This window comes from Eretmochelys imbricata, chromosome 5 (assembly GCF_965152235.1).
Source record: "Eretmochelys imbricata isolate rEreImb1 chromosome 5, rEreImb1.hap1, whole genome shotgun sequence".
NCBI lineage: Eukaryota > Metazoa > Chordata > Testudines > Cheloniidae > Eretmochelys > Eretmochelys imbricata.
The window spans coordinates 6,439,009-6,463,453 of record NC_135576.1 but is presented as its reverse complement, the minus strand read 5'-3'; the positions used below and the strand labels follow the sequence as shown (position 1 = coordinate 6,463,453).

The 24,445-nt window shown below is 45.1% G+C and overlaps 1 protein-coding gene across 31 annotated transcripts in view; it reads left to right on the top strand.

Annotated features, from left to right (window-relative positions):
* Nucleotides 1-24,445, top strand: part of CELF4 (CUGBP Elav-like family member 4) — an 847,078-nt gene that overhangs the window by 704,925 nt on the left and 117,708 nt on the right. For 21 of the 31 annotated variants that reach the window (XM_077818124.1, XM_077818110.1, XM_077818096.1 and 18 more), the window contains 2 exons: nt 9,639-9,764; nt 19,760-19,839. In XM_077818124.1, the coding sequence (XP_077674250.1) occupies nt 9,639-9,764; nt 19,760-19,839 (206 nt within the window). Of the gene's footprint in view, nt 1-9,635; nt 9,765-19,759; nt 19,840-24,445 lie in introns of all 31 variants that reach the window. The other 10 variants (XM_077818123.1, XM_077818108.1, XM_077818097.1 and 7 more) reach the window with 1 other exon arrangement.

Here is a 24,445-nt window from a genome sequence, read left to right as displayed (position 1 = left end):
CCTGTTCTGAGCGATCCAGGCCTTGACCTCCAGGCGAGATCACTGCGATGCACTGTGTTTGCGGTTATCCTTGCGCACCACTGGTCGGCTGCGGGTAGTGAAGGATGCAGAAGCACAATCACTCAAGGACCTTTTCCCAAGAGTCACTCTGAAGTCAGTACTTGCTCCCAGCCCTCCCAGGGGAGTCAGGCACCTAACTAGCTTTGCTGCCTGTTATTGAACAAGGCTTTACATGAGGAGCCAGAGTCTTCTTTGACTCACCTCTTTTATACATCCTTTGACTCCGCTGGGGTAGCATGGGGCATTGAAAGCTTTAATAACAGCATGTAGCTCTGAACTTCTCAGGCTTCTGAGAGCTTTGTCAGTGCTGTGGTTGTTGCTCCATAGACAGAGATGGGTCTTTTTGCCCGAGGGTCCAAGGACATGGATGGATCCTCAGCACATCCCTGTCAACCGGGCTGGAGCACCACCATATTCATTTTACAGTGTCTTTTTTATTCCAGTGCTTGTAGAGTGCTTAGCAGAATGGGGCCCTGATCCTTGATTGGGGTCCCTCAGTGGTACTGTAAGAGTAATGGTAAAGACAATCCCTCCTCCTTAATAAGAATAATGAAAGATACAAAGGTTATGTGACTGTGCCTGATAGGACACAGCAAATCTGTGGCAAAACTCAGGATAGAACCCTGACTCCCAGACTTAAAAGAAGAGAAGGATGTTCATAGGCTCAGTGAAGATGAAGGGCATTTCATCTATTGCTTCTTTCCTTTGGCATTTCCGATGGTGATTACTTTATAGGAACTCTCTGACTTTGTACAGCATGGCCAGGATCTCTTTAAAATTCAGGACTCAAGGTACAATTGTACAGTTAAAAAAAACCTTGCAAAAGAAGTTTTTCAAGGGGGTAACTGGGGAGTAGCACGCTTACAGGAAGATGGATCTACCCTTCCCTCCATGGGACAATTAAAGCCCACACCTGGGCTTATGGCCATTTGCACTTGTCCCCATGACACAGCTGTTCGGATTTGCTGGTATTTTCTCTAGCCCGGGCGTCTCTGAAGCTTCTGTCTCCAGCACCAGGAGACTGGCATCTGTGCAATCATAACTCCTAATGTAAGGGATATAAAGAATCTGTTAAATAGAACAAAAGTGGGAGAAGGGGGAGAGTTACACCCAAGGAAACTGCTCCAGCTGAGATATGATTAGAGCTCCCAAACACCACTGGGTTGCGATGAGCAGGTGAACTCAGCAAACATTTTAAAGCCTGCAGCAGAATTAGAATGAGGATGTGTTGTTTGAAGGGGGCTATGCGGGAGGAGAGTAGATTTTGTTCTTGTTGTTTTGAGTTAAGTTGTTGGGGGCGATTGGGGTTTTCTGTCCTAATTTCCGAAACCGCTCCATTTTACAAGGTTCATGTGTTTTTCAGCAAGGTACCATGGAGAAGTTAATTAGCTAATTTACAATTAGCTACAACAGAATTCGTAATTGCTTCCCCTGTGGAAAGGGACATAATCATCATCTCGCAGCCGTAGGACTGCTGTGAGAATGGCAGTAGGAGCACGCGGCTCGGACCACAGGAAATGCCCTGCTTTTAGCCTACTGAGCTGCCTGATTAGCAAATGTGACGAGGGGGAGAGTTGTGGGGGGACTCCTAGACAGAGACTCAGGATGAGGGATTTAGCCTGAGCCAGCAAATTCAGATTCGGAACTGGAGCTGGTTCCAAACTTTCCCAAAGTTCAGTAGCTCAGATCTGGAGTTCCCTCCCTATGCTTTGGCCCAAGGTAGACACTACCTCTGTTCTGAAAGCTAACACAGCTGAAGGGCTATTTTTGCTTCCTGTGGTGTAACCCAAACTGGCACGTGGGTCACTTGTGATCTGCGGGGAACTTTGCATCGAGCTGGCTGGTCACATGACACTAGCTTCACGCACCCCTCCCCCACCTTCTTTCCGGCTGCTGCCATTGGCCTGTAGGCTGCTTGCTGCAGAGAAGAACCTGGAGGCCTGTACAACCTGCTGGGAACAAAGAGAAGAAACCGGCCCTTGGTGCCTGTGTTAGCAGCTGCTGAGGAGAGCAAAACAGGAGCTGCCTTCCCAGGACACACTGAATGCAGCAGGGCCCCTCCTCGCTGCAGAGTGCATAGCCTGCTGGAGTGGGTAGCAGACCGCTGGGGAGATCCACTCTACCTCTCGCTCCCTCTCTGCTCGGGTGTTGGAGCATCTTTCCAGGGTGCTGGAGGACACAGGCTCACACACCCTGCAGATGGATCTGAGCTCTGCTGCTGGTCACTAGTTGTATGTGCAATCCCAGTCGCAACTGGTAACATTTACAAGCAGAAAAGAATAGTAGTGAGACAAACAGGGATGAATAATACTAATAAGGAATTAATTAATATCTGGATTCGTAGCCAAAAGGCAGAAAGGCAGCAGGGTGAGCCCTGAATGTTAGAAAGTCAGCAGTTGCCTTATTGCATTTCCTCATGTGTTTGCCTTTGGCAGGATCTGAAAAGGTATCTGTTGTACCTACCTATAGAACGTACACACATCTGTATGGTCCCTGCTATAGCACACACACACACATCTGGATTGTACCTGCCTATAGAATGTAGACACATCTGTATTTTACCTGCCTATTGAATACACACCCACCCACTCATAATCTACCCACTCGTATCATATGCCATGGCAATGAGCTTGTTACACAGATACACAAACTCATAGCTTTTAAGGCCAAAAGACATGGTTGTGATCATCTCTGTCTTCCTACATGACACAGGCCACAGAAGACAGTTAGATCTATCTCTGTATTATGGAGGTACTGGTTGCAACTTCACAGATAATAAGGTTGAAATCTGTTTTTCTGCTCGAGCAGGGATTCAACCTCTTTGTTTAGTATGAAGAATACATACAGAGAGCGAGAGAGAGCTAGCTACACATACATGTGTGTGTGTGACCCTGATGTTTCCCCTAGGCCCTTCACAATCTCTGTGAGTATCATATACATCCTTTGCCCTGCAGAGGGTCAGGCATCCTGCATCTCATTGTCCCTTCTGTCTTTTGAATTAGCACTTTCCCCCACTCAACACTCGGTGTACAACATTCGATTATTGCACCTTTCTTGCCTGCCGTCTCCTTCCCTGGGCCCGTCTGACACCTCTGCCTTACGCTTATCATGGAAACATAACATTTAAATACAGATAGAACAGGGAATAATTTAACCCCTATTCACGCCAAGAGAGGTGCCCAGGCCTTCATATAAACACAGCCCGGGAGATTTATAGACACCGTATATTTAGCTAACAAGATACATTTCTTCACCCATGTGAAGCCAGTGACACTGACTCAAGCGAGCCCTAGCCGGGCTGACAGAGGAGCCTGCGGGTGGGAAGCCTTGTTACATTGTAATATCAGAGGTGTCATTAAGGGTACATCTTCTATATTTGTTTTTTTGGTTTAGTTTCTCCAGCTTTTGATGTCCCAGCAGAGACCAAGGTACCTTGCACTGTTGCTGGAATGGATGGGGAAATGTTGGCTACATACAGTTACTCTACGGGGAGGAAGGGTGACCTTGTGGTTAATTTATATTTTAATTTATTCATCATGTTTATTACTGTAATGCCTAGGGACCAATCAAGACTGGGGCCCCATTGTGCTAGGTGCTGTACAAACACAGAGCCCTAGAAAGTTCCTGCGCCAAAGACTTACAGTCTAAATAGGCAAGGCAGATGCAGAATAGGGGAAAGGACCAATCAACACAGTAGCTGCAGCTGGTCGAGCAGAGCAATCAGTGGGATGGCGGAAAACGACCTGTTAGGGAAGAGTGTTAGATAGAAGGGGATCAGCTAAATAGAAAAACAAAGGGAAGGGAGAGGGGTAAGGGTGACATAAAAGGCAAAAAGAGGGAGGGAGGAATGTCTGAGAGTCAGGCATAGAATGAGACTGAGGTAATGAGACCGCAAGACTGAGATCAGGAAAAGGAGGCTGGAGCAAACAGCCAATCAGCACTGAGCAGAGAAATCACAGTCAAAAGTGTAGAAAATATTACCAGTGTCCACCAGTGCTGGCTTTATTCTTGCTGAGGATTCCTAAGAAGGAAAGGAACCAGCTTGATTCTCAGATTCTAAGTTCAGGTTTTTTTCTACTAGGCAGTTTTTACTCGTAAACTGAGCTTAATTGATCTGAAATCACTGAGACATAATAACCGTGGGGCTCAGTGGAGCTGTTTGTAGGGAGTCACTTTTCAGAGCATAACCCCCCTTTTTCTCCAGCTCAGTCAATCGGGATGATGATTTCCACCTTCTTCAAAGGGCTGTTCTGAGAATGACGTAGCCCATGGTTGCAAAACTCTCTGAATGTGACAAGTTCAGAATGTAGGGTATTCAGACCCACAGGCTTGCATGGAATTCAGATCCAAGTTTGGAAATTAACACACACACACAACGTTCCGGAATGGTTTGATCCAGGGGATTGGTCCAAGTCCAGGCCCAGTCCTGAACATTTGATGTCTCTCCCTTTCTGTTGAACTTCCACTGTGCAGACATTGCCTTTCCCTTTGCAGCAGCAAAATCAGCGTGATCTGAATGATGGGACAGTAACCCAGTGCAGTGAACTCTCATAACAGGATGCTCTGGAAGCATCCCCAATAGAGAGAGTATATAGTGTACATTCATCCCCATGCACAACACACCGTGTCCAATGCAATCCCTCTCCATTTTGCTCTGCTGGCCTAATGGCCTGACTCGTGCTCTCTCAGACATATTTGATGAAGTTGAGCCGAGTTACTGTGGCGCACAGCATGTCAGCCTTTTGTTTGGGACTTGGCAAAGCATCTGGGGGCACTGGTGGTGTGAAAGGTTCAGTGTAAGCTCATTAGTGGATTACGGGGCTGTAATTTCAGTCGCATGCAAATGAATCCAGGTGGACGTCGAGATCAGGAGCCCACTGAATGTTCCCAGCTGCTGCCGTGCTCCTCCGCTGTTCCCATTCAGTGCACGGGATATGTTATTATAACATCGCAATGAGCTTTCTTGCAGGGCTGGAATGCAAAGAGCAAACATAATGGTTGGTTAAAAGACTGCCTGGGAGCCGGTGGTTGTTCAAGCGACTCATTTCACCAGCCGGTTGTGTGAACAAATAGGTGTCTGAGACAGCAGTTGCCATAAATCCCTGTTATAAAAAACACTAGGCAAATATTTTCAAAAGTGATTTGCAGTGCCCAAATTTGAGTCATCTTAAAGGGGCCTGATTTTCAGCAAGGCGGGTGCTCAGCCCTTTCTGAAAATCAGACCATTTTAAGGTGGGTCAACTTGGGTCCCAAAGTCACAAACCGCTTTTGAAAATCTTGGCCCTAAAGCCATGGGTAAGTGAGTAGAGGGTCTCAGTCCAATAGCTGGTGGTCATGTGGCCACCTGGTGGACGTGTCACAAAACTGGCGGTGATGGGCACCTTTTGCTCACAGTCTTCAGTGAGTTGCGGATGACTGAATGTCAGGGAAAAGGGAGTCAAACCAAATAATAAATTATTTGCATAACATACCTAGATTTATGCTTTGCATAAACTAAACTAGACAAGGCAGTCTCAGGCCAAGTCCACACTAGGAACTTTTGCTGCAATTATAACATTAGTTAGGGGTGTGAATTTTGTCTGCCACATCGATACCGGCAAAAACCCTAGAGCAGACACAGTTATACCGGCATAAAAGTGCTTTTCTTGGGAGCCAGTACAGGCTTTACTGGCAAAAGCACTTTTTTGCCAGTATTAGCTATGTCAACACTGGGAAGGTTTGCTTCCATACCCATACCAGTGTAGTTATACCAGCAAGCATTTTTCTAGTGGAGACTTGGCTTCAGTTGTGTTCAAAGATCTCTCTTTTCCCTGCACCTCACCTCCATCTGGGGCAGCCAACCCTCCTTATCATAGAATCATAGAATATCAGGGTTGGAAGGGACCTCAGGAGGTCATCTAGTCCAACCCTCTGCTCAAAGCAGGACCAATCCCCAACTAAATCCTCCCAGCCAGGGCTTTGTCAAGCCTGACCTTAAAAACTTCTAAGGAAGGAGATTCCACCACCTCCCTAGGTAACGCATTCCAGTGTTTCACCACCCTCCTAGTGAAAAAGTTTTTCCTAATATCCAACCTAGACCTCCCCCACTGCAACTTGAGACCATTACTCCTTGTTCTGTCATCTGCTAACACTGAGAACAGTCGAGATCCATCCTCTTTGGAACCCCCTTTCAGGTAGTTGAAAGCAACTATCAAATCCCCCCTCATTCTTCTCTTCCGCAGACTAAACCATCCCAGTTCCCTCAGCCTCTCCTCGTAAGTCATGTGTTCCAGACCCCTAATCATTTTTGTTGCCCTCCGCTGGACGCTTTCCAATTTTTCCACATCCTTCTTGTAGTGTGGGGCCCAAAACTGGACACAGTACTCCAGATGAGGCCTCACCAATGTCAAACAGAAGGGAACGATCACGTCCCTCGATCTGCTGGCAATGCCCCTACTTATACATCCCAATATGCCATTGGCCTTCTTGGCAACAAGGGCACACTGTTGACTCATATCCAGCTTCTCGTCCACTGTAACCCCTGGGTCCTTTTCTGCAGAACTGCTGCCTAGCCATTCAGTCCCTAGTCTGTAGTGGTGCATGGGATTCTTCTTCTGCACTTGTCCTTGTTGAACCTCATCAGATTTCTTTTGGCCCAATCCTCTAATTTGTCTGTGTCCTTCTGTATCCTATCCCTACCCTCCAGCGTATCTACCTCTCCTCCCAGTTTAGTGTCATCTGCAAACTTTCTGAGGGTGCAGTCCACACCATCCTCCAGATCATTTATGAAGATATTGAACAAAACCAGCCCCAGGACCAACCCCTGGGGCACTCCACTTGATACCGGCTGCCAACTAGACATGGAGCCATTGATCACTACCCGTTGAGCCTGATGATCTAGCCAGCTTTCTATCCACCTTATAGTCCATTCATCCCACCCATACTTCTTTAACTTGCTCCTTCTCCAAACCAGTTTTCCCCAGACACCTAGACACACAGTAGGGTTTTTGACTTACTGCTTTCTCTCAGGCTTTGCCTAGCCAAGGCCTAAAAAGATGTTTCATTGAGGATATGACTAGCTTTAATAGCGACCTTTCAAAGGTGTAACACTCCATCTCAGAGATTCCATTGCACAGAGCAATTTGCCCAAGGAGTAAAGTGGTTTCTGATGGGCCATACACATTGTATCTTGAAGAAGATGGTTTCATCTGGCTGTGGGGGAGACTTTTCTACAGTTGAAGCTTTCCCTTTCTCCCTGTGCCCACTCAATGGTTAGGAAATATTCCTTCATTGGCAGATACATGCAGCCCATCACAGAGATGTGACCAAGGGGGATGCTGGAAGCCCCTCAGACTCATAGAGCTATAGAGAACATTTATAATATTTAGTCCATTCCTTGCCATTGGAGGATTAAATGACTCAATTACTTGAAAAACAGTCTAGACAAAGCACTGAAAAATGTACAGTGTGGAAGTCTGAAACTGCACTATCCCATCTTCCTAGCTCCTATTTCCATGGTTCACAGTAGCTCCGGTTAAGACAGTCATCAAAGCTATCACTTTCCTTATGCATGCCTCTAGAAAACAAGCCTTTGAGCTGTCCATTACTTTAGCTGCTTCAAGTGAGATGGGAATAAAAGAAGGCATGAGGATAACCCAGTGTGTTTTGTTCCTACGATTTCAGTTCTGCCTACTCAGATAAAGGCGATGTAAAGGCTGGTCATCTTCCTACTCTAGCCATCTGTGCATTTTCTATACGCTGAGTGCTCTTGGTTCATCAGGATCACCCTAATGGGGTAGGGTTCTAATCCACTGCATGAAAAATGACCTTTAGCTCAGTTTCTAAGGCAATTTGGTAATTTACAGATGACCCATTGGTATGTGAACATTGATCAAACCAGTTTAAGCAGAGCAGTTTGCCTAAATCACCACTTTCTCAATGAGTAAAGCTGGTGCAAATCACCCATGTTCTCAGCCAGGAAAGGAGTTTTGTAAATGGGCATTCTGGTCAGGTTCAGGTTATTAACATGCACGTTTTAAAAAAAGTCAAAGTATTTATTTACTAACATGCATTTATTCAAATTGGTTGCATCTGTTCTGTAAACTGCTTCCAGAAAAAAAAAAACATCTTGGTTCACACACATTTACATAGTATTTAATGAATGATGAGTCACACATTTATGAAGCATGTGTAAATTGCCTATTTACATACACAATGTAAACAATGTAAATTTCCTTTTTTCCCCTTCATGCAGTGATATTGTATAGTGCTGCCCGTAACAATGCAATGAATAGAAATCCATTCTAAGAGTGGATCCAGTGCCCACCGAAGTCCATGAGAGTCTTTCTATTGACTTTGGTGGCCATTGGACTGGGCCTAGGATGGTTTGTCGAGGTTTGTTCCTTTTAACAGCCGGGTCTACATTAGGAGCTGTTGACCAATATAGGTATAACGGTATAGAATAATGACAAAATGCTTCCAGTGGGGACACTGCTTATACTGGCAAAGCTTTGTTTTCACTGGTGTAGTTTATTCCACACATATACCACACCCAAGCTAAACAAGCTATACCAGTAAAAGTGCAGTTTTTCTGATAAAACTGTGTCTACATTAGCAGTTTATGCAGGCACAGCCGTGTTGATCAGGGATCATACCTTTTCACACCCGACTGACATGCCTGTACTGTAAACATAGCCTTACTATAAGCCCAAAGGTAAATACAATGCTTGCCATTAAAAAAACAACATCTACCAACAGAGCACAGTGGTCTAGCCCATTAGTTGAAATAGGAGCTATCTCAGATATCTCAGATATTTGTATTAGTACCTGTCCTATCTCAGATACTTGTATTAGTAAATTTTGGCTTTAAATGGTGACCACTGCAAGTTTGGGCAAGTTTGGGCAAAATCCATTCCATTGGCTTCAATCAGCTGACCTTCAAAAATAGTTTTCTCTGTGTAGAGATCTGTGTGTGTACATAAATGTGTTTATATGTATAACGTGTATGTCAACGTTTATATATATTTATATAAGACCAAAATCTTCATTTACAAGCTGGGGCTTCCATTCCATTTAATTACTTCCCTCGCTGCTCTAAATCAAAGACCAATGCAAAACAGAGCCACTTCTGTTAAACTTAATTATTTTCTCCTGCAGCTTATAGGGTAAAGTGTGGCTACTAAAAAGGGCACTTCCTAATTGAAGGTTGGTTCTAAATGCCATCCTTGTATGCATTCCCTTTGAATGGCAGTCTGGAAAATCCCAGTGTTTTATTTCTGGGGACTCGGCTGCAAAGACTGAGCAGAGAGAACTGACTCACGAGGCTTGGGGCATCAATTTTCAGAGGTGACTAACTGGTTTTAGGTGCCTCGGTTTTCTAGTGCTCAACATGACGCTCGGCACTTTCTAAAAACCAGGCCCCTTTAAGGCGTTTCCAGCTTGGCATCCAAAATCCATAGCCACTTCTGAAACTGTTTGCCTTGGATGGGGGAGGGCCGCGTCTCCCTCCCACCTCTTTCTTTTGCATGTTGTGTGGAGTCACATTGGCTTTCGCACTCCTCCTGAAATATGGTAAGCATCTCTTTATTTTGTTCCAGAAGACAGAAAACTCTTTGTGGGCATGCTCAACAAGCAGCAGTCAGAAGACGATGTGCGCAGGCTATTCGAGGCGTTCGGGAACATTGAGGAGTGCACAATCCTCCGGGGACCCGATGGCAACAGCAAAGGTAAGACGGCTCATGCTACACGGTGCATGGCCCCTGCAGCCAGCACCAACCTCTGAACAACAGCATCCAGTAGACGAGGGTGACTCAGTGGCTAGATGAATCTTGCCTCTTGGATTGATTAGGGCCAAACTTTCAAATTAAGGTCCCCAAGGAGTGGGCCAAACTCTCTGCTGCTGTAAATGGGCCACGGCCCATTGAAGTCCAAGTACACCAGCTGAGTTTGGCCCGGTCTCTGCAGGATATGTGTGCCTGAGCACAAAGAACCAGTTGCGTGCACAAAGTACATGCCCACAAATGATTATGTGCGTACACTTCTTTGCATGCATATCAGCTTGCATGCATCACTGCCCACCTTGTAAGTGCGTGTTTTGTGAGCACCACCTAAGTACAGTACTTATTTCTGAAAATGTGCCCACCCATGTCCTGTAAAATTTGCTTTCATAATCTGCCCTGAAGCAATTCAGAGCCACATTTTCCTTTGTCTGCGTTTGTGTGCCTTCAGGTGAAACATGCTCATTCATTCTCTTAACACAACCAAGTGTTCCACTTGCCATCTTCAACCACTAGCTCTTCCCAAGTCCCAGATGATTTTATTATGTGTATTACAGGCCCCAATCCATATTGGGCCCCATTATTCTGGGTGATGTACGAACCATAAGAGACAGTCTCTGTCCCGTAGAGCTAATAGTCAAATAGACAAGACAGAGAGTGGGAGGGGAAAAAAAGAGGCCCGTAGAGAGAAAAGGCCTCTCTAAGCTCACACAGCTGCCTAGCGGCAGAGCCAAGAATGGAACCCAGGGCCCCTTTCTCTTCTCTCTCACCTCCAACACAAAAGTTCCTCTTCATTATCATGTGTAATTCTCACTGTAGCCACTCCAGGCTATCAATATTCATGCCAATACTACAGAAATAGTGTTTTAGGGTTTGCTGCAGCACCCAATGAAGCCAATGGGAGTTTGACCATTTCCATTGGGAGCATAAGCAAAAGTAATGAAATATCAGAAGGAAGGCAGTTCTTGTAGTATGTTCAGTAGAGCTGGTCAAAAGATCCCCATTATTTTTCATGAAAAACATGTTTTTAAAATGGTTATTTTCCCCTAAATTTCCAAAGAAAACAAAAATTGAAAAGACGTCAATTTTCACAAAAGAGGTTTGATTAAAATGTTAAATTTGGGGGTGTCGCTGGATAGCTGGACCTTTAATGGGAAATGGGTCTCAGCCTCACCTGTGAGACAATTAACTCCTCTCCGCGGGTGGGGAATAGAAAGATGGGCCATGTGATTCCATCAAGCTTCCTGGATAAATAAAGCAAAGGCCTGGGAGAGGGAGAGAGAAAGGTCAGCAAAGGTCTGGAGAAGGTTGCTGAGGGTTGCAGAGAGCAGCAAGTCTCCTGCAGGAGACCCTGAGATTGCCAGGACCAGGCATGCAGCAGAAGGTGTGCACCTGCTGGTCTCTGAGCCAGAGAGAGTTGGGGAAGGCTAAGAGTCAAAAGAGCAGAGCAGCCAAAGGGGTTTATCTGCTGGTCTCTCTGAATGATAGAGAAGACAATTCAAGGGAAAGGAAGGACTCCAGGTAGGAAAGCCTGTGAGTGGCTGCTTGGAGAGCAGGGAAGGACTCCAGCTAGAAACGTCTGGGATTGGCAGCTTGATGAAGGGTAGACTGGGCCTGAAGAAGAGCAAGAGCTGTGAATGAATTGTTGTGTTGTGGGTTCATGGACTTTACTGTGGGATTTTGAGGCTTGTTTCAACTTGTTTGTTATTAGACCAGCCCCAAGCAGGGGTGTCATTAGCTAGGGGAAAGCCTTTGTGGATTAGTTCCAGGAACCTCGGAGGGAAACTGAGGCAAAGCCACCCTTGGCCACAAAGAGGCAATCTGGAGACAGTGACTCAGTTTCAAAACCCAAAATCTTTTACCCAAAAAATTGCGGGAAGGGTGCTTTTTGTGCCCCTCGCCCCCTGAGAAAAGCCAGGTAACTTTGACCAAAATAAAAATTTTCTATGATCAAAAAGCCAAATGTTTCAACTAGTTGTAATATGCAGACCAGTATTGCAGATTCCAATAAGCATTCTGACTTCTGAGTATGGAGATCAACTTCTGAACTTATTTTCTTATTTGATTTTTGGACATTTAAAAATAGAATTTACTCCACCATTAGCAGAGTCTAAAATCAGGGAAGCCAGCAGTGTCCAAGGAGGCAGAATGATGCAGCTGAACTGAGAACCCAGATTTCTCAACTCCCCGTACTGTGCTTTTCCTAACTGGAAATGGTAGAAGCCCCATCACTTAAAGCTGGCGTTGGCAAAGTGGTGAAGAATGTATAGAACAAAGGAAATGATCTTGCATTTTTCCCCAGAAGAATGGAGTGAATAATCACATGGACCTAACTTTCACAGCAAGGCATAATGTGTGTGTACAACGCAAAGACCCCCAATTGCATACAAATAGGAATCTGCACTTGTAAGAGAGGTAAATACACACAAAAGGGCCATTTTGCATGTGCATATACCCACTAGCTTGCACAAACTGCAGGGTAACAAATGCACATATATTTTTGAGTGTGCGCCCATTGCACTCGTCGGTATTTGCCATCCCCAATTTAAAAGCTCTTCTATCAGGTTTCGAAGGCAAATACTTAAAATGCGAAAATTGGTCTCATTGGATTGACTAGCCAGTTGTTGGCCCTTTTGAGACAGTACTTACCACCTGGCCGCATGCAGCTGCGGGTGTTCTGTCCTTGAAGCCTTTTCTCCAGCGTCAGCATTTGAACAAGAATTTTCCATCTAATATCAGGGTCATTCTTCCAGCCATTTCCTAGAAAAGTATCTTTAATTTAAAGAGGAAGCCCTCCTCTCTTGACAACGAAATGCATCCATTAAATATTGATCGGCATGTAATAAATAGTTCATCAAATGTGCTGGCGTGGGTGAAGAAGACACCAGCCCTGCTGTTGCAGTTCATATGTCACCAGCTATTTTGACATGTGACAACATCGACGGGCATATTTCTGCAACACGAAGACGGAGGATCCTAACCACAGTGACATATTTGAGAAAGACTCTGATATGCCTGGAAAGTCACTCTCAGCCAGCAAAGATTCTTCATCTTCAGACAGGCCACAGCTTGTCACTGTGGTAGGAAACAGACGGGGGAAAGGGAGGGTGCCATCCGATATACTCTCTGCTCTGAGAGTGAATGTCTGGGAAAGTCGAACACCAAGAGCAGAAATTGGATGCTAACACTGTGCAGGGAGGTAGCAATCATGGCAGAATGGGAGTGTTGTTCCACACCAGAGGATCTCAGCTTTCTCCCAGCCACGATTCCCTCCAAGCCACTTACTTCATCACATCTGATGAAGTGAGCTGTAGCTCATGAAAGCTTATGCTCAAATAAATTGGTTAGTCTCTAAGGTGCCACAAGTACTCCTTTTCTTTTTGCGAATACAGACTAACACGGCTGTTACTCTGAAACCTTACTTTTTGAGGGTCTGATCCAATTCACGTTGAAATTAATGGGATTCTATCCACTGATCTGAATGGCTATTGAATCTGGCTCTGATTCCATAGGGCTCACTTTTCTGCTTTTTCACAGTCCCATGTGATGCATCAGTGCTCCCCCAACCCTGTTACTCATTATGGAAGTATTAGCCTGATGGTGGCTAGAGAAGAAGACACACACAAATGCCAGCCTGTGTCTTGATGTATTTTTTCCAGCCCTTTTGCAGACCCATTGTGAGCTGGACAGGTTTGCCTGTAAATTACAGCTTCATCTCCTGAAAGACTAAAACTTAAGAACATAACAGCTGCCATGAGTCAGACTAATGGTCCATCTAGCCCAGTGTCCTGTCTCCCAGTACCAGAGCTTCCAGGGGAATGTACAGAACAGGGCAATAGTGGAGAGATCCACCCCATCTTCCCCTCCTGGCTTCTGGCAGATTGAGGTTTGAGGTCACCCCAAGCATGGTTTTGCATCCCTTCCCAGCTTGGCTAATAGACATTGATGGATCTATCCTCCATGGATTTACCTAGTTCTTTTTTGGAACTCAGTTATACTTTCTGCCATCACAGCATGCTATGGCAGTGAGTTCCATGGATTAATTTTGTGTTGTTGTTCAATAAAGTATTTCCTTGGTCTCCCTCTGTCCTTGTAGCTCCTTCTACTGTTCTGTCTGATCCTGCTGTTGAACCAGCGCTGTAAAGCAGATTAAATGAGTGTAGTGCTGTGAATGGGGCTGGATTGACAGAACACTAATCTCCCCCACTACATACCCACCTCCCTGCCATTCTGCCAATATCTTCCCAGAGAGGGCCAGTCTCTAGGGGTTAGAGATTGTTCAGTCCAGCCATTTTTGTCCATTAGAATTAACCTGAGACCCACCAATTTACTTCTCAGAGTTTGCCAAACACCAGTTGGCCAAGAGCCCCCAGCATTTTCGGCTCCTGTTTAGAAAGCCATCCCGAACCAGGAATGCACTTAAATGTATGAGGCCAGATTTCTAAAGGTGTTTAGGGGCCTAACTCCTATTGAAATCAATGAGAGTTGGACACCTAAATACCTTTAAAAAATCTGGCCCACGGATAACTTTAAGCACTTGCTTAAGCACATTGGCAAGAACAAGAACAAGAGGCACCAGACTCCCCAAGGTCTTAATGAAAAAAGAAGCCAAGAACCCTTTTCTTCTAGCCTTTTTCTGTGTGTATGAAGTGAATCACTTCATTTGAGGAAGAAACAAGAACGTTCTCACCCTTTCTCTCAGTTGCTCCCAATTCCTAGTTCTGAAAACTCACTTGGGATAATAAGAACAGCAGGAAGACAGGCTGATTCTCTCATACATAGCTTTTCTGCCCTTAACCACAGTGGCATTCCAATATTTTAATCGTATAAGGTCATAGAATTGGAGTAGAGGGTTGTGAGGGGGAAGACAGAGTAAATATATATCTGATATATCTGAGAGTGTTGCCAGCTCTCATAACTTGAGTCTTGGAAAGTTGGGTGCTTCCCATAAAGTCCTGGCTCCTGGAGTCGTCAGGATTTCAGCTTTCACTTTCTAAAAAACAAGTAGGTGTCTGGTTCTCACAGTTGCGGGGAAAGGCTGGAAACAAGACCCGGCTGTAATCTAGATGCTCAAAACCCAGAAAGCAAAAAGAACCGCACATTTATTATTTTTAAATACTATGATTTAAGCCAGTCTTCGGAATTTTTAGGGCCGATTCATGAGTTTTTTGAACATGTGAGGTTGGCAGCACTGCACTGACTTCTGATAGATGGCCCCTTCGTGAGAAAGTTCCACAGGGTTTTAATGTCTCATGAAATGTCAGAACTAATCATTAATATGTGATTATGTCATTCTCTTGTGGCTGGATGCCCACAAAGCACAGATCACCAATACAGCTGAAATAATTTCCCATTAGCTCAGACATTGGGAACCTGTGGTTGTGGAGTGGAAGGTTCCTTCTAAGTTCTTTCCCTCCTGATGATGTCCAAGTAGCCATGCGACGCGGTATGGCTGGTGTCTGCAAAGTTAATTGCACACGGTGATCGCTGGTGACAAATATCCAAAGAATGCCAAACAGCAGAACTGGTTGGAAATTTTCACAAGTTTGAAATACATTGGCTTGAAATTCTGTGAAATTCTCCATGTTGAAATTTTTGTTTCCATTTTTTGACCCGCTGTAGTTGACAGTCTGTATGCAGGGAGAACTTTTTAGGGTGAGTTAGTTGAAGAACTTGGGGATGAAATAAAAAAAACCAGGACATTTCTTTTGGAATTCAGGAAAACACTTCCTGGTAATAAGGTCAATGAGGAAAGACCTCTGAAGAAAGTACTAGAAGCCCCACTGGTGGAGCTATTGAAATCTGGGACAGATGCAGCCTACGAGAATATACAGTAGGGCATGTAGTAGTTTCCTGTGATAACAGGGGACTGGACTCAGCCCAATGTCTCTGCATCATAACACCCTTGTGAGGCAGGGTAGTGCTGTCACCCCCATTTTACAGATGAGGAACTGAGGCAGAAAGGAGCTAAGTGATATGCCCAAGGTCACACAGGGAGTCTGGGCAGAGCAGGGGATTGAACCCTGGTCTCCCAAGAATGACAGTACTTTTCTTCAGTGCACGGTTTGTTTTGCTGATGGAAGGGAAATGAATGCTTTCTTGTCTATTGCTTTAGTGAATAGAGTTGGTTAGTTTAGGTGGAGAAAGCTGAAAAATCACCTCAGCCACTGCACGCTTGGAGACGCCGAAGGAAAAGGCAGTGACGTGCTGACAATCCCATGTATCCGTTCTGACGGGTGGTTGACGAATACAGCTGGTCAACATTTTCTGAATTTCAGTTTTTCATCAAAGTTTTGACCAAAACAGAAAGTTTGGGTGTCCTTTTTCACATAAATATTTGTGGACAAATTCAGCCCTGGTATATGACCTGTTCTCGTGCCAGCTGAAAAATTTCAAATCTCAATGAAAAAGGTCATCACAGTTTTGAATTTCAATAGGGGAAAAATGGGACCAATTTTCCCCATTTTTCTTTAAATATATTTTTCAACTAACTGTATTATATAAACTGGGGAGGAAAAGCCAGCCAGACTGGAAGGGGATAGACTGAGCTAACTTGGAGGGGCTCCACCCCACTGATCTTATGAGGTTAGACACTCCATTAATTGGAAAAACCAGTTGGGATAAGGGAAAGCAGGAAATTCAAGTGCCCCTCTGCACTCACCCAAAGCTGTCAGGCATAAAAGATAACCACAAAGGAATCAAACCTCAGTAATAATAAAGGCAATAATCACTGAGATCTGTCAGCAGCTGGTTCCAAGGAGGACACAGCCCTAGAGACTTATTCTCTCCTGCTCTCTCTCTCTTTTTTTTACAACTTGAACTTGAGTGGCAGCTCCATATTGCTAACCAGTTTAATTATTAGCGCGAGTGAGCAGAAGTCTCAGCCTTTGCTTTTCAGAAGCTATTTGGGATCAATACTGAGCCTTGACAGAGTTAATATTACCAGTTTCCATTTGCTGGTGCTATTTACGGAAGCTGTGAGGCCCCTGATTTACACACACAGAACAGCCAGCCAACAGGGAAGCACAGGGTAGCTATCTTATCTCATGAGACAGTTAGATGTGGGGAAGAGCTAGCAGGAACTCCAGGTAAGCTGCTACTCCACCTGCCAGAGGCCAGTGTGATACATCTCCCTGGAAGAACTAGTTATTTCAGGACACAGTCATTCTCATGGTGTTTTCTTCTTCTAAGACCTTGTCTAGAGTAGGATTTCGGCCATGTCTATCCTAGGGGAAAAGGTTAGACAAGGCAGCTGTAGTTTTAACACGTGTTAGCAGATCAAGGACATCAAGAGAGCCAGGGCTTCATTTCAACCAGCTCAGCACATGTCAAAGAATACGCTGCCCTGATCACACTAGACTTTTCGTTAGCACATGTGAGCTAAAATGTGCCAACTTGCCTTCTAGCCTCGCCCAGACAAGGCCTCACAACAGAACGTCAAACTGCTCGGTGAACTCTTAATGTGCAATAGCAGGATCCACATGGACAGTTCTCTGCAGTGAGCTAGTGTGCTAGAGATTTACACCCCCGCTTGCTGCATACTGTGCTTTGTGGGCAACAGACAAGACCTAAGAGTGGAAGGATGAGTTTGGACTTAAGGCATTTGGCTCAGACGCAGGAGATCTGGCTTCAGTTTATCATTGTTTTTTTGTGTGACCTTGAGCGTGACCCTTAATTTCTCTGGGCCTCAGGGTCCCATCTGTAAACGATATTTATAAATGCAGTTGATGATATTTCCTTTCTCCCACCTTTTTCTTGTCTTCTCTGTTTAGAGTGCACCCCTTCAGGGGAGGGAATGAGTCTTCCTAGGTGTTAGTACGGTGTCTAGCAATCATCTTATTGGTCCTGATCTTTGGACTCTCTAGGTGCTACAGGAAGACAAATAATCAATATGTTGGGCCTTTTTCTCCTTTCCATTTTTCTGCATTTAATCAGCTTATTTATTTTGATGTTATGTTTTTAAACACCACCACATATAATGTCTATTGCGATGTTGCAGGTTTTGCACACTGCATATTTCACCCCATTTGGCAAAGAGCACACAATATTCCCCCCAAAAAACTCCTGTTTGTTGTTCCATTTCTTCCCCACTAACGTATTAGGGTGAGCTGTCCCAGCAGAGATCTCCAGTGATGATGCCCGTGGGCAAGCTGCTGCGGCTGTCACCCATATGATGATGCCTATAGTGTACTTTGGGCTGTTTTTCTATTCTATTCTATGTGGTTTCTTATAGTGCTTAGACACGAGGAACCAGATCCTCAGCTGGATTAAATCAGTGTAGCCCCTGCTGAGTAGATGGCCCGACATTTTCCTGTGTTGAAGGGTATTGGGGGCCTCGGTTTGAGGGACTTGCAGAGGATCTCAACACCTTTGAGGGGGACCTTGATTTTTCAGGAAGCGATCAGCTAAAAATCAGGTACCTTTTTAGACATTTGGGCACCTGAGTTTGCCGGCAGCAAACTTCAAAAGCGCCTTCAGTGCCTAACCCTTATTTATTTCAGTGGGAGGTAGGTGCATAGATGTCTTTTGAAAATCCCACTAGGTATCTAGCTGCATTTTAGGTGTCTAAATACCATTGGTCCTTTGTCCAGAGCAAGAATTTCAGTTAATCTCAAAACCCAACAGGGAATGACAGCGGCAGAGGGGTTGTGTTGACACCCTGTGGGTTGAACAGAGTAAATTCCAACTCTTGCATAGCTCCCACTAATTGAGGCTTTGTGCAGAGAGGGTGGATTTCACTCCAAGAAACAAAGGAACACAGTTTGATAGCTGCAGCCAAAATTCTGGGCTACTGGACCCGGAAAGCTTTTGTATACTTGCTAATCATCCTCCTTTTAGAAGCAGAAAGTGTAAAAGAATCTCTGCAAATACTTAAACACCCTGATTTTGGATTATCTCTGATTAGTGAAAAGGAAGGTGAAGTATGTGATAATCGATCCTTATTGTTTCCAGCTGAAGTTTATCTATCTCACTTTCTCACGATGGTCTTCTCTTAGCCCCTTATAAATTCGATCCGTCTACAACTGCAATTGCTACACTTCCCCCCGAGAGGCAGTCTGAGTGTTGGAGGGGGGGGAAATTTACAGGTTCCCAATTACATTTTAGGGTTGGGCTTGTTTTCCCAAAAAAACCCAATGTTTTTAACTCCCATGCTTTCAATAGTCTCTTTTGTAATCCTCAGGGGTACGTGTGGGAGGATAGCCAGATAGTATGAGAAAGGGCTGAAAGCCGGGACTTCTGGGGGTTTTCTCACCTTGGCCACTGCTTATGTGAAAGTCTCTTATCTTCTTCTGTGTCAATTAAAATAGTTATAGTAATACCTTCTCCATACTGATGATGTGAGACTCCCTGCCCCTGACACAGGGCTTACTCCTGGGTAAAGTTACGATATGGTGCTCTTCACGCTAATACCTGAAGTGCCTACATACAAATTCACCACTCAGCCCCCAAACCTGGCTAGAAGAGGCTAAGAGAAATCACCTCTGAACACCTAAATGTAATCCCCAGATCTGTGTGCATTGTGTGTCCTCGCCGTGGCTGACGCACAGAGGATGTGACTCTGTTGATGCCCACAGCTCCAAGGCATGGCGCTCCAGCTCAAGTTGTCGTGACATTTGCTATTTAGCGCTGGAAGTCCAAGGTTCTATAGATGGCCTTGGCCAAGGTGGTGCCCATCCCATAAATGCAATTTCCTGTTCTCACCTCTTGTGTCATCACAGCAAGCTCTTTGGGGCAGAGATGAGCACTTGTGGACTGTAATGGGTGATGCCCATCTGTGGCACTCTGCAAATAGCAAATAATTTATGTAGATAGGAGAGACACGTGGGTTTTCAATAGAGTAAATCCCTTTCATGTGGCTGGTTGCGGTTGCCCATGTTAGACGCCTGCTGCCTTCGGATCTCTGGTTTTAAAACCCCTTCTCTTTCCTCTCCCTCCTCTTGCAGGGTGTGCATTTGTGAAATACTCCTCGCATGCAGAGGCCCAAGCAGCCATCAACGCCTTGCATGGCAGCCAGACAATGCCGGTGAGTAGCAGGCTAATGGAGGAGAACGCCTCGGGGATCTGTTCTGCCCATGCGGCCCAGAGGCCTGATGAAGGGGTGAGGGGAGGAAGGGCTGATGATTTATTGGTGCTTTCTGAATCTTCTTCCAGGGAAAATGGATTGCAGCTGAGGCGTGTGGGGCCTCGGGTTTGTTTAGCTACTCCATTAAAAGGCCAGGGTGGCACTGATATCATTTCACATACATGTGAGCTCAAGAGGTGCAGTGTCCCGTGACTGATAATGATAGAGTTTTGATTGTCTGCAAAGACACACGATCACACATGTTGTACCAGCTGGGCCAGATTTATCCCTGGGGTAACCCCACTGGTTGCACAGGGATGATTCAGGCTTGTTGCCAGTGTCTAAATGCTTTTTCTTTGCCAAGGAATAACGGTCTATATGGGAACAATGAGGAACCTTTTTGGTGTTCAGCAGAGAAAAGCACACAAATATGACGGAAGCAGAATTTAGAGCCAAGCTGAACTCTGATTTGCACCTGTGTGCAACCACAAAAAAGTGCAAAATTCGGTTCTTATCCTCATCTCTACAACTTAGAATTAAAAGTTGTGAAGATATTTAAAGAGTCTTCCTGGCCATCAACCTCAGATCACTCCATTTGGACAAACGCCCAACAGGGTTGAGGTTCCAGCCTGATATTTGGGGAAAACATGGTAGGCTTATTTTGCTCTCTCTCTCTCTCTCTCTCACACACACTCACACACACACACACACTCATCTGCCTTACACAGAGGAGAAAGCACAATTTAGAAACCTTAGGGAGAGACAATCTGTCCTAACATTTTTTGCTTTATGATTATTGGTTTGTGACTTTTATTACTAATTACCAGTAGGATAAATACTGCAAGGATAAAAAATATATATTGACAAATTGGAAAGGGTTCAGGAAAGAGTGACAAGAATGATTTGAGGTCTAGAAAACCTGCCTTAGAATGAGAGTCTTAAAAAGCTCAGTCTCTTTTGTTTATCCAAGAGAATGTTACGAAGTTGCTGGATCATGGTCTACAAGTATCTATGAGGAGAGAAGATTTTAGATAGTAGAGAGCTCTTTCGTGTAGTAGACAAAGGCAGAACAAGATCTGATAGCTGGAGGCTGAAGCTCAACAACTTCAGAAAAGAAATTAAGTGCACATTTTTAACAATGAGGGTAATTAATCATTGGAACAACTTGCCCAGGGACATGGTGGATTCTCCATCATTTGAAGTCTTTAAGTCAAGATTGGCCGTCTTTTCTAAAAGACCAGCTGTAGCTCAACCAGAAGTTATGGGCTTGATGAAAGAACCACTGGATGAAATTCTCTGACCTGTGTTCTGCAGAAGGGTCAGACTAGTTGATCATAATGGCCCCTTCTGGCCTTAAAATCTATGAATCTCTCAAGGTAGCGCTCCCAGACCGCAGTCAGGGATCAGGGCCTCACTGGGCTCGGAATTGTACAGACATGTAGCAAAGAGGCAGCCCCCAAGGGACTTACAATCTTTGTTAAAGACAAGATGCAAGAGGTAGGCAGGGGGAACCACAGGTGGGGGTTGGGGGAGAGGAGGAGGGTGAAGTAAGGGTAATATGAGCATGTTGTCTTGTAGCTGAGCTGTGCACAAAATATAGCTCACCACCAATCCAGCTGTTATCATGCCATCTTCCTTTTTCCTCACCATCCCTCATCACTCAAATCTATCTCTTGTGCATTAGGGTCAGAATTTGCACTGAATTTCTCCTCTGCCACCCCAGTGAAATCAGCTGAGTTTCTCAGGGTGAAGGTCAGTGCAGAATTTGGACCGTTGCCTCAGTCGTTTTTCCTGCTCACTTAGACCAAATGGTTATTGCTGTTTCTGTTAACTACTTGTGCCTGAAATATCCTTCAATAACCAAACCTGTGGCTTCTTAGAAGGCATCATACCATTAGCTTTACTCTGTATAGTGCCTTGCATCCACAAGGACTCCAGAGTGCTTTATAAATCCCACAAGTAGCCTCAGCACCCATCCATTTCAATGGAGCTGAAGGACACTCGGCATCTTTCAGGATTGGGCCATAGGGAGATTGATAATACAGCCATCTCAGGGGTAGAACGTGGCAGCTGTTTAACAGCACACAGCAACACTACACTGAAAAAATTGGACAGGAAGTGGAGAAGTATACTGCAACCTCTTGAAAGTGGAGGAAAAATTAGCATTTATTATTTGTGTGGCATCTTGGGGGGTGGGGGCGAGGATAAGGTGTTTTTCAAGCAAATAAGAATATCAGGGGTTCGATCCTGGCCCCCTTGAAATCCATGGGAGTTTTGCCATTGATTTCAGTGGAAGCAGGATTTCACCCCACTAAGCTTAGTCGGAATGAGACGGGTAACACAATGAGAAAGGAAAGCGGACCATGGGGGAAGGTGAACGGAGAGCAAAGGTTCAGCAGAAAGCACTCCTGGGAGAACGTTATGGATCAAAGACCAGATCCCCAGCTGGTGTTAGTGAGCATAGATTCCATGGAGACAGCTCATCTGAGTTTTCTTGTTGTGTCCTGTGTTTTTCTCGGAATCTTTCTTTTGAGGTAGGAAGCAAGGAACTATACATTTCCAAATGACCAGACTGCAATTTGACCGGCACCACAGAATTATCGCCCCTGCTCTTACCAAAGGTGCAAAATAGTCATTAATGACCCAAACGGCTAGGGCCTTGGGCCTGGTTTTTTGTGAGAGCAGTGCCAGTAAAACTAATCAGCTGCGTAATGGCTGCAGGTGTGGTTGTGACTCTCTGTTCAGGATACTCAGAACCGTAAGCCCCTGTGTGACCCCTCTGCCTCAGCAAGGGAGAGCTTTGCTGGGGCTTAGACAGTGCATCAGCTCCTTGCCACACCAGTCTATCTGCCTCACCAGCAATCTCCTCGAGACTCTGCCCATCTTAACCTTGCTGGGCAGGTAACCAACAGTGAATCCCAGTTCCTGAGTTCCCCAGAGATGTCTCTCCGCTATGTTCAGTTCCTCACTGAACACTCACAGAAATTACTGAGTTTACTGGCTCCACAGAGAAAGTACACACCCCAGCCTGCTTGGTTAGCTAAGGACTCCCTCTTTGTTTCACTGTAACGGCACTGAGATGGTTTATAGTCAAACTAAGAATAGGTTATTCATAAGAATAGAGATTTAAGTGATATCAAGCAAGATCACAGAAAAGAAAATAGTTACCAACAAAACAGAGCACACTTTCTAGTGCCTAAAACTTAATTCTAGCAAGGTATGTCTTTGCCTAAACAGCTTTCTCATTTCCTGCATCTCCAGCCCTTCCTGGCAGGAAGATCCAACATTCACAGAATCAGAGGGTGCTGTCCCCTTTGTTTCCTAAGTGGATATCTAAGGGGTTTCTAGGGGGTTCTCTCTCCTTCTTTTTATAGTCCAATGAACCTTTGAAGTGTACCTCCAGAAAAGGCTTTTTCTTCCCTGCTGCTTGTGCAGGTGCAATGCTGTCTCCCTCCTCCTCTGATCAATTTAACTTCTCTGGTTGGCTTAATCACTTTGTTTACCTTAGATATAAATGTACTCTGGCCTCACCTTGCTAAGTTTGCTGTGAGACCAGGCAAAGAGGAAAAACAACACTCCTTTTTCTAAGGAGTGGAACTCCGTGCCTGAGGAGGTTGTGAAGGCTGGGACTATAACAGGGTTTAAAAGAGAACTGGATAAATTCATGGAGGTTAAGTCCATTAATGGCTATTAGCCAGGATGGGTAAGGAATGGTGTCCCTAGCCTCTGTTTGTCAGAGGGTGGAGATGGATGGCAGGAGAGAGATCACTGGATCATTACCTGTCAGGTTCACGACCTCTGGGGCACCTGGTACTGACCACTGTCGGTAGACAGGATACTGGGCTGAATGGACCTTTGGTCTGACCCAGTATGGCCATTCTTATGTTCTTAAGGCAGACTTGTGTGCCCACTGCCTCCAAAACTTATTTTAGGAACATATTCCCACACATATACATAACTCTTTACATACACCATGTGATGAGATTCATGACCATTGTGTTGCCTGTTTTTATGTGATACTTTACAGGACACTATATGGCTAGATACTCTGACAACAGTGTATTGAGTATGCCCTTTGCCAGTTGGCATAAAGGGATGCTTAGGGTCACACCCGTCCCTTTGTCTTTTAGAACCAGTTCAGGAAGGTACTTAAGTGTATGTCTAAATCAAAGTCAATGGGCCTGTTCACTGGCTGGGAGTTGATGACGTACCTTGGTGAATCAGGTCCAGGATCTAGGGCCCCATACTTTGGAAGGAGAGGAACAGCACTTCTCTCTTTCCTCGCACTTCCTCCCATTCCCGTTGCTGTTAGAGCTAGGCCAGCTTGTCTGGCTGCAATGCCAACTCAAAGTTGTCCCTGTGGTTCAGTCAGTTTAAATGGCTCTTGCCTCGTCCTCGCGTACGACCAACGGGGCATCCATCATCATTCTTGTCAGGTCTCGAATTGTTCATTCTTGCAGCAGGCTCCTGTTTCTCCACAGCTGCCAGGATTATTGCTCCGCTGTGACTTCCTGTTCACACAACATATGCTGCCTAATAGTTTCAAAAGGCAACTTTCTTTTGTGGA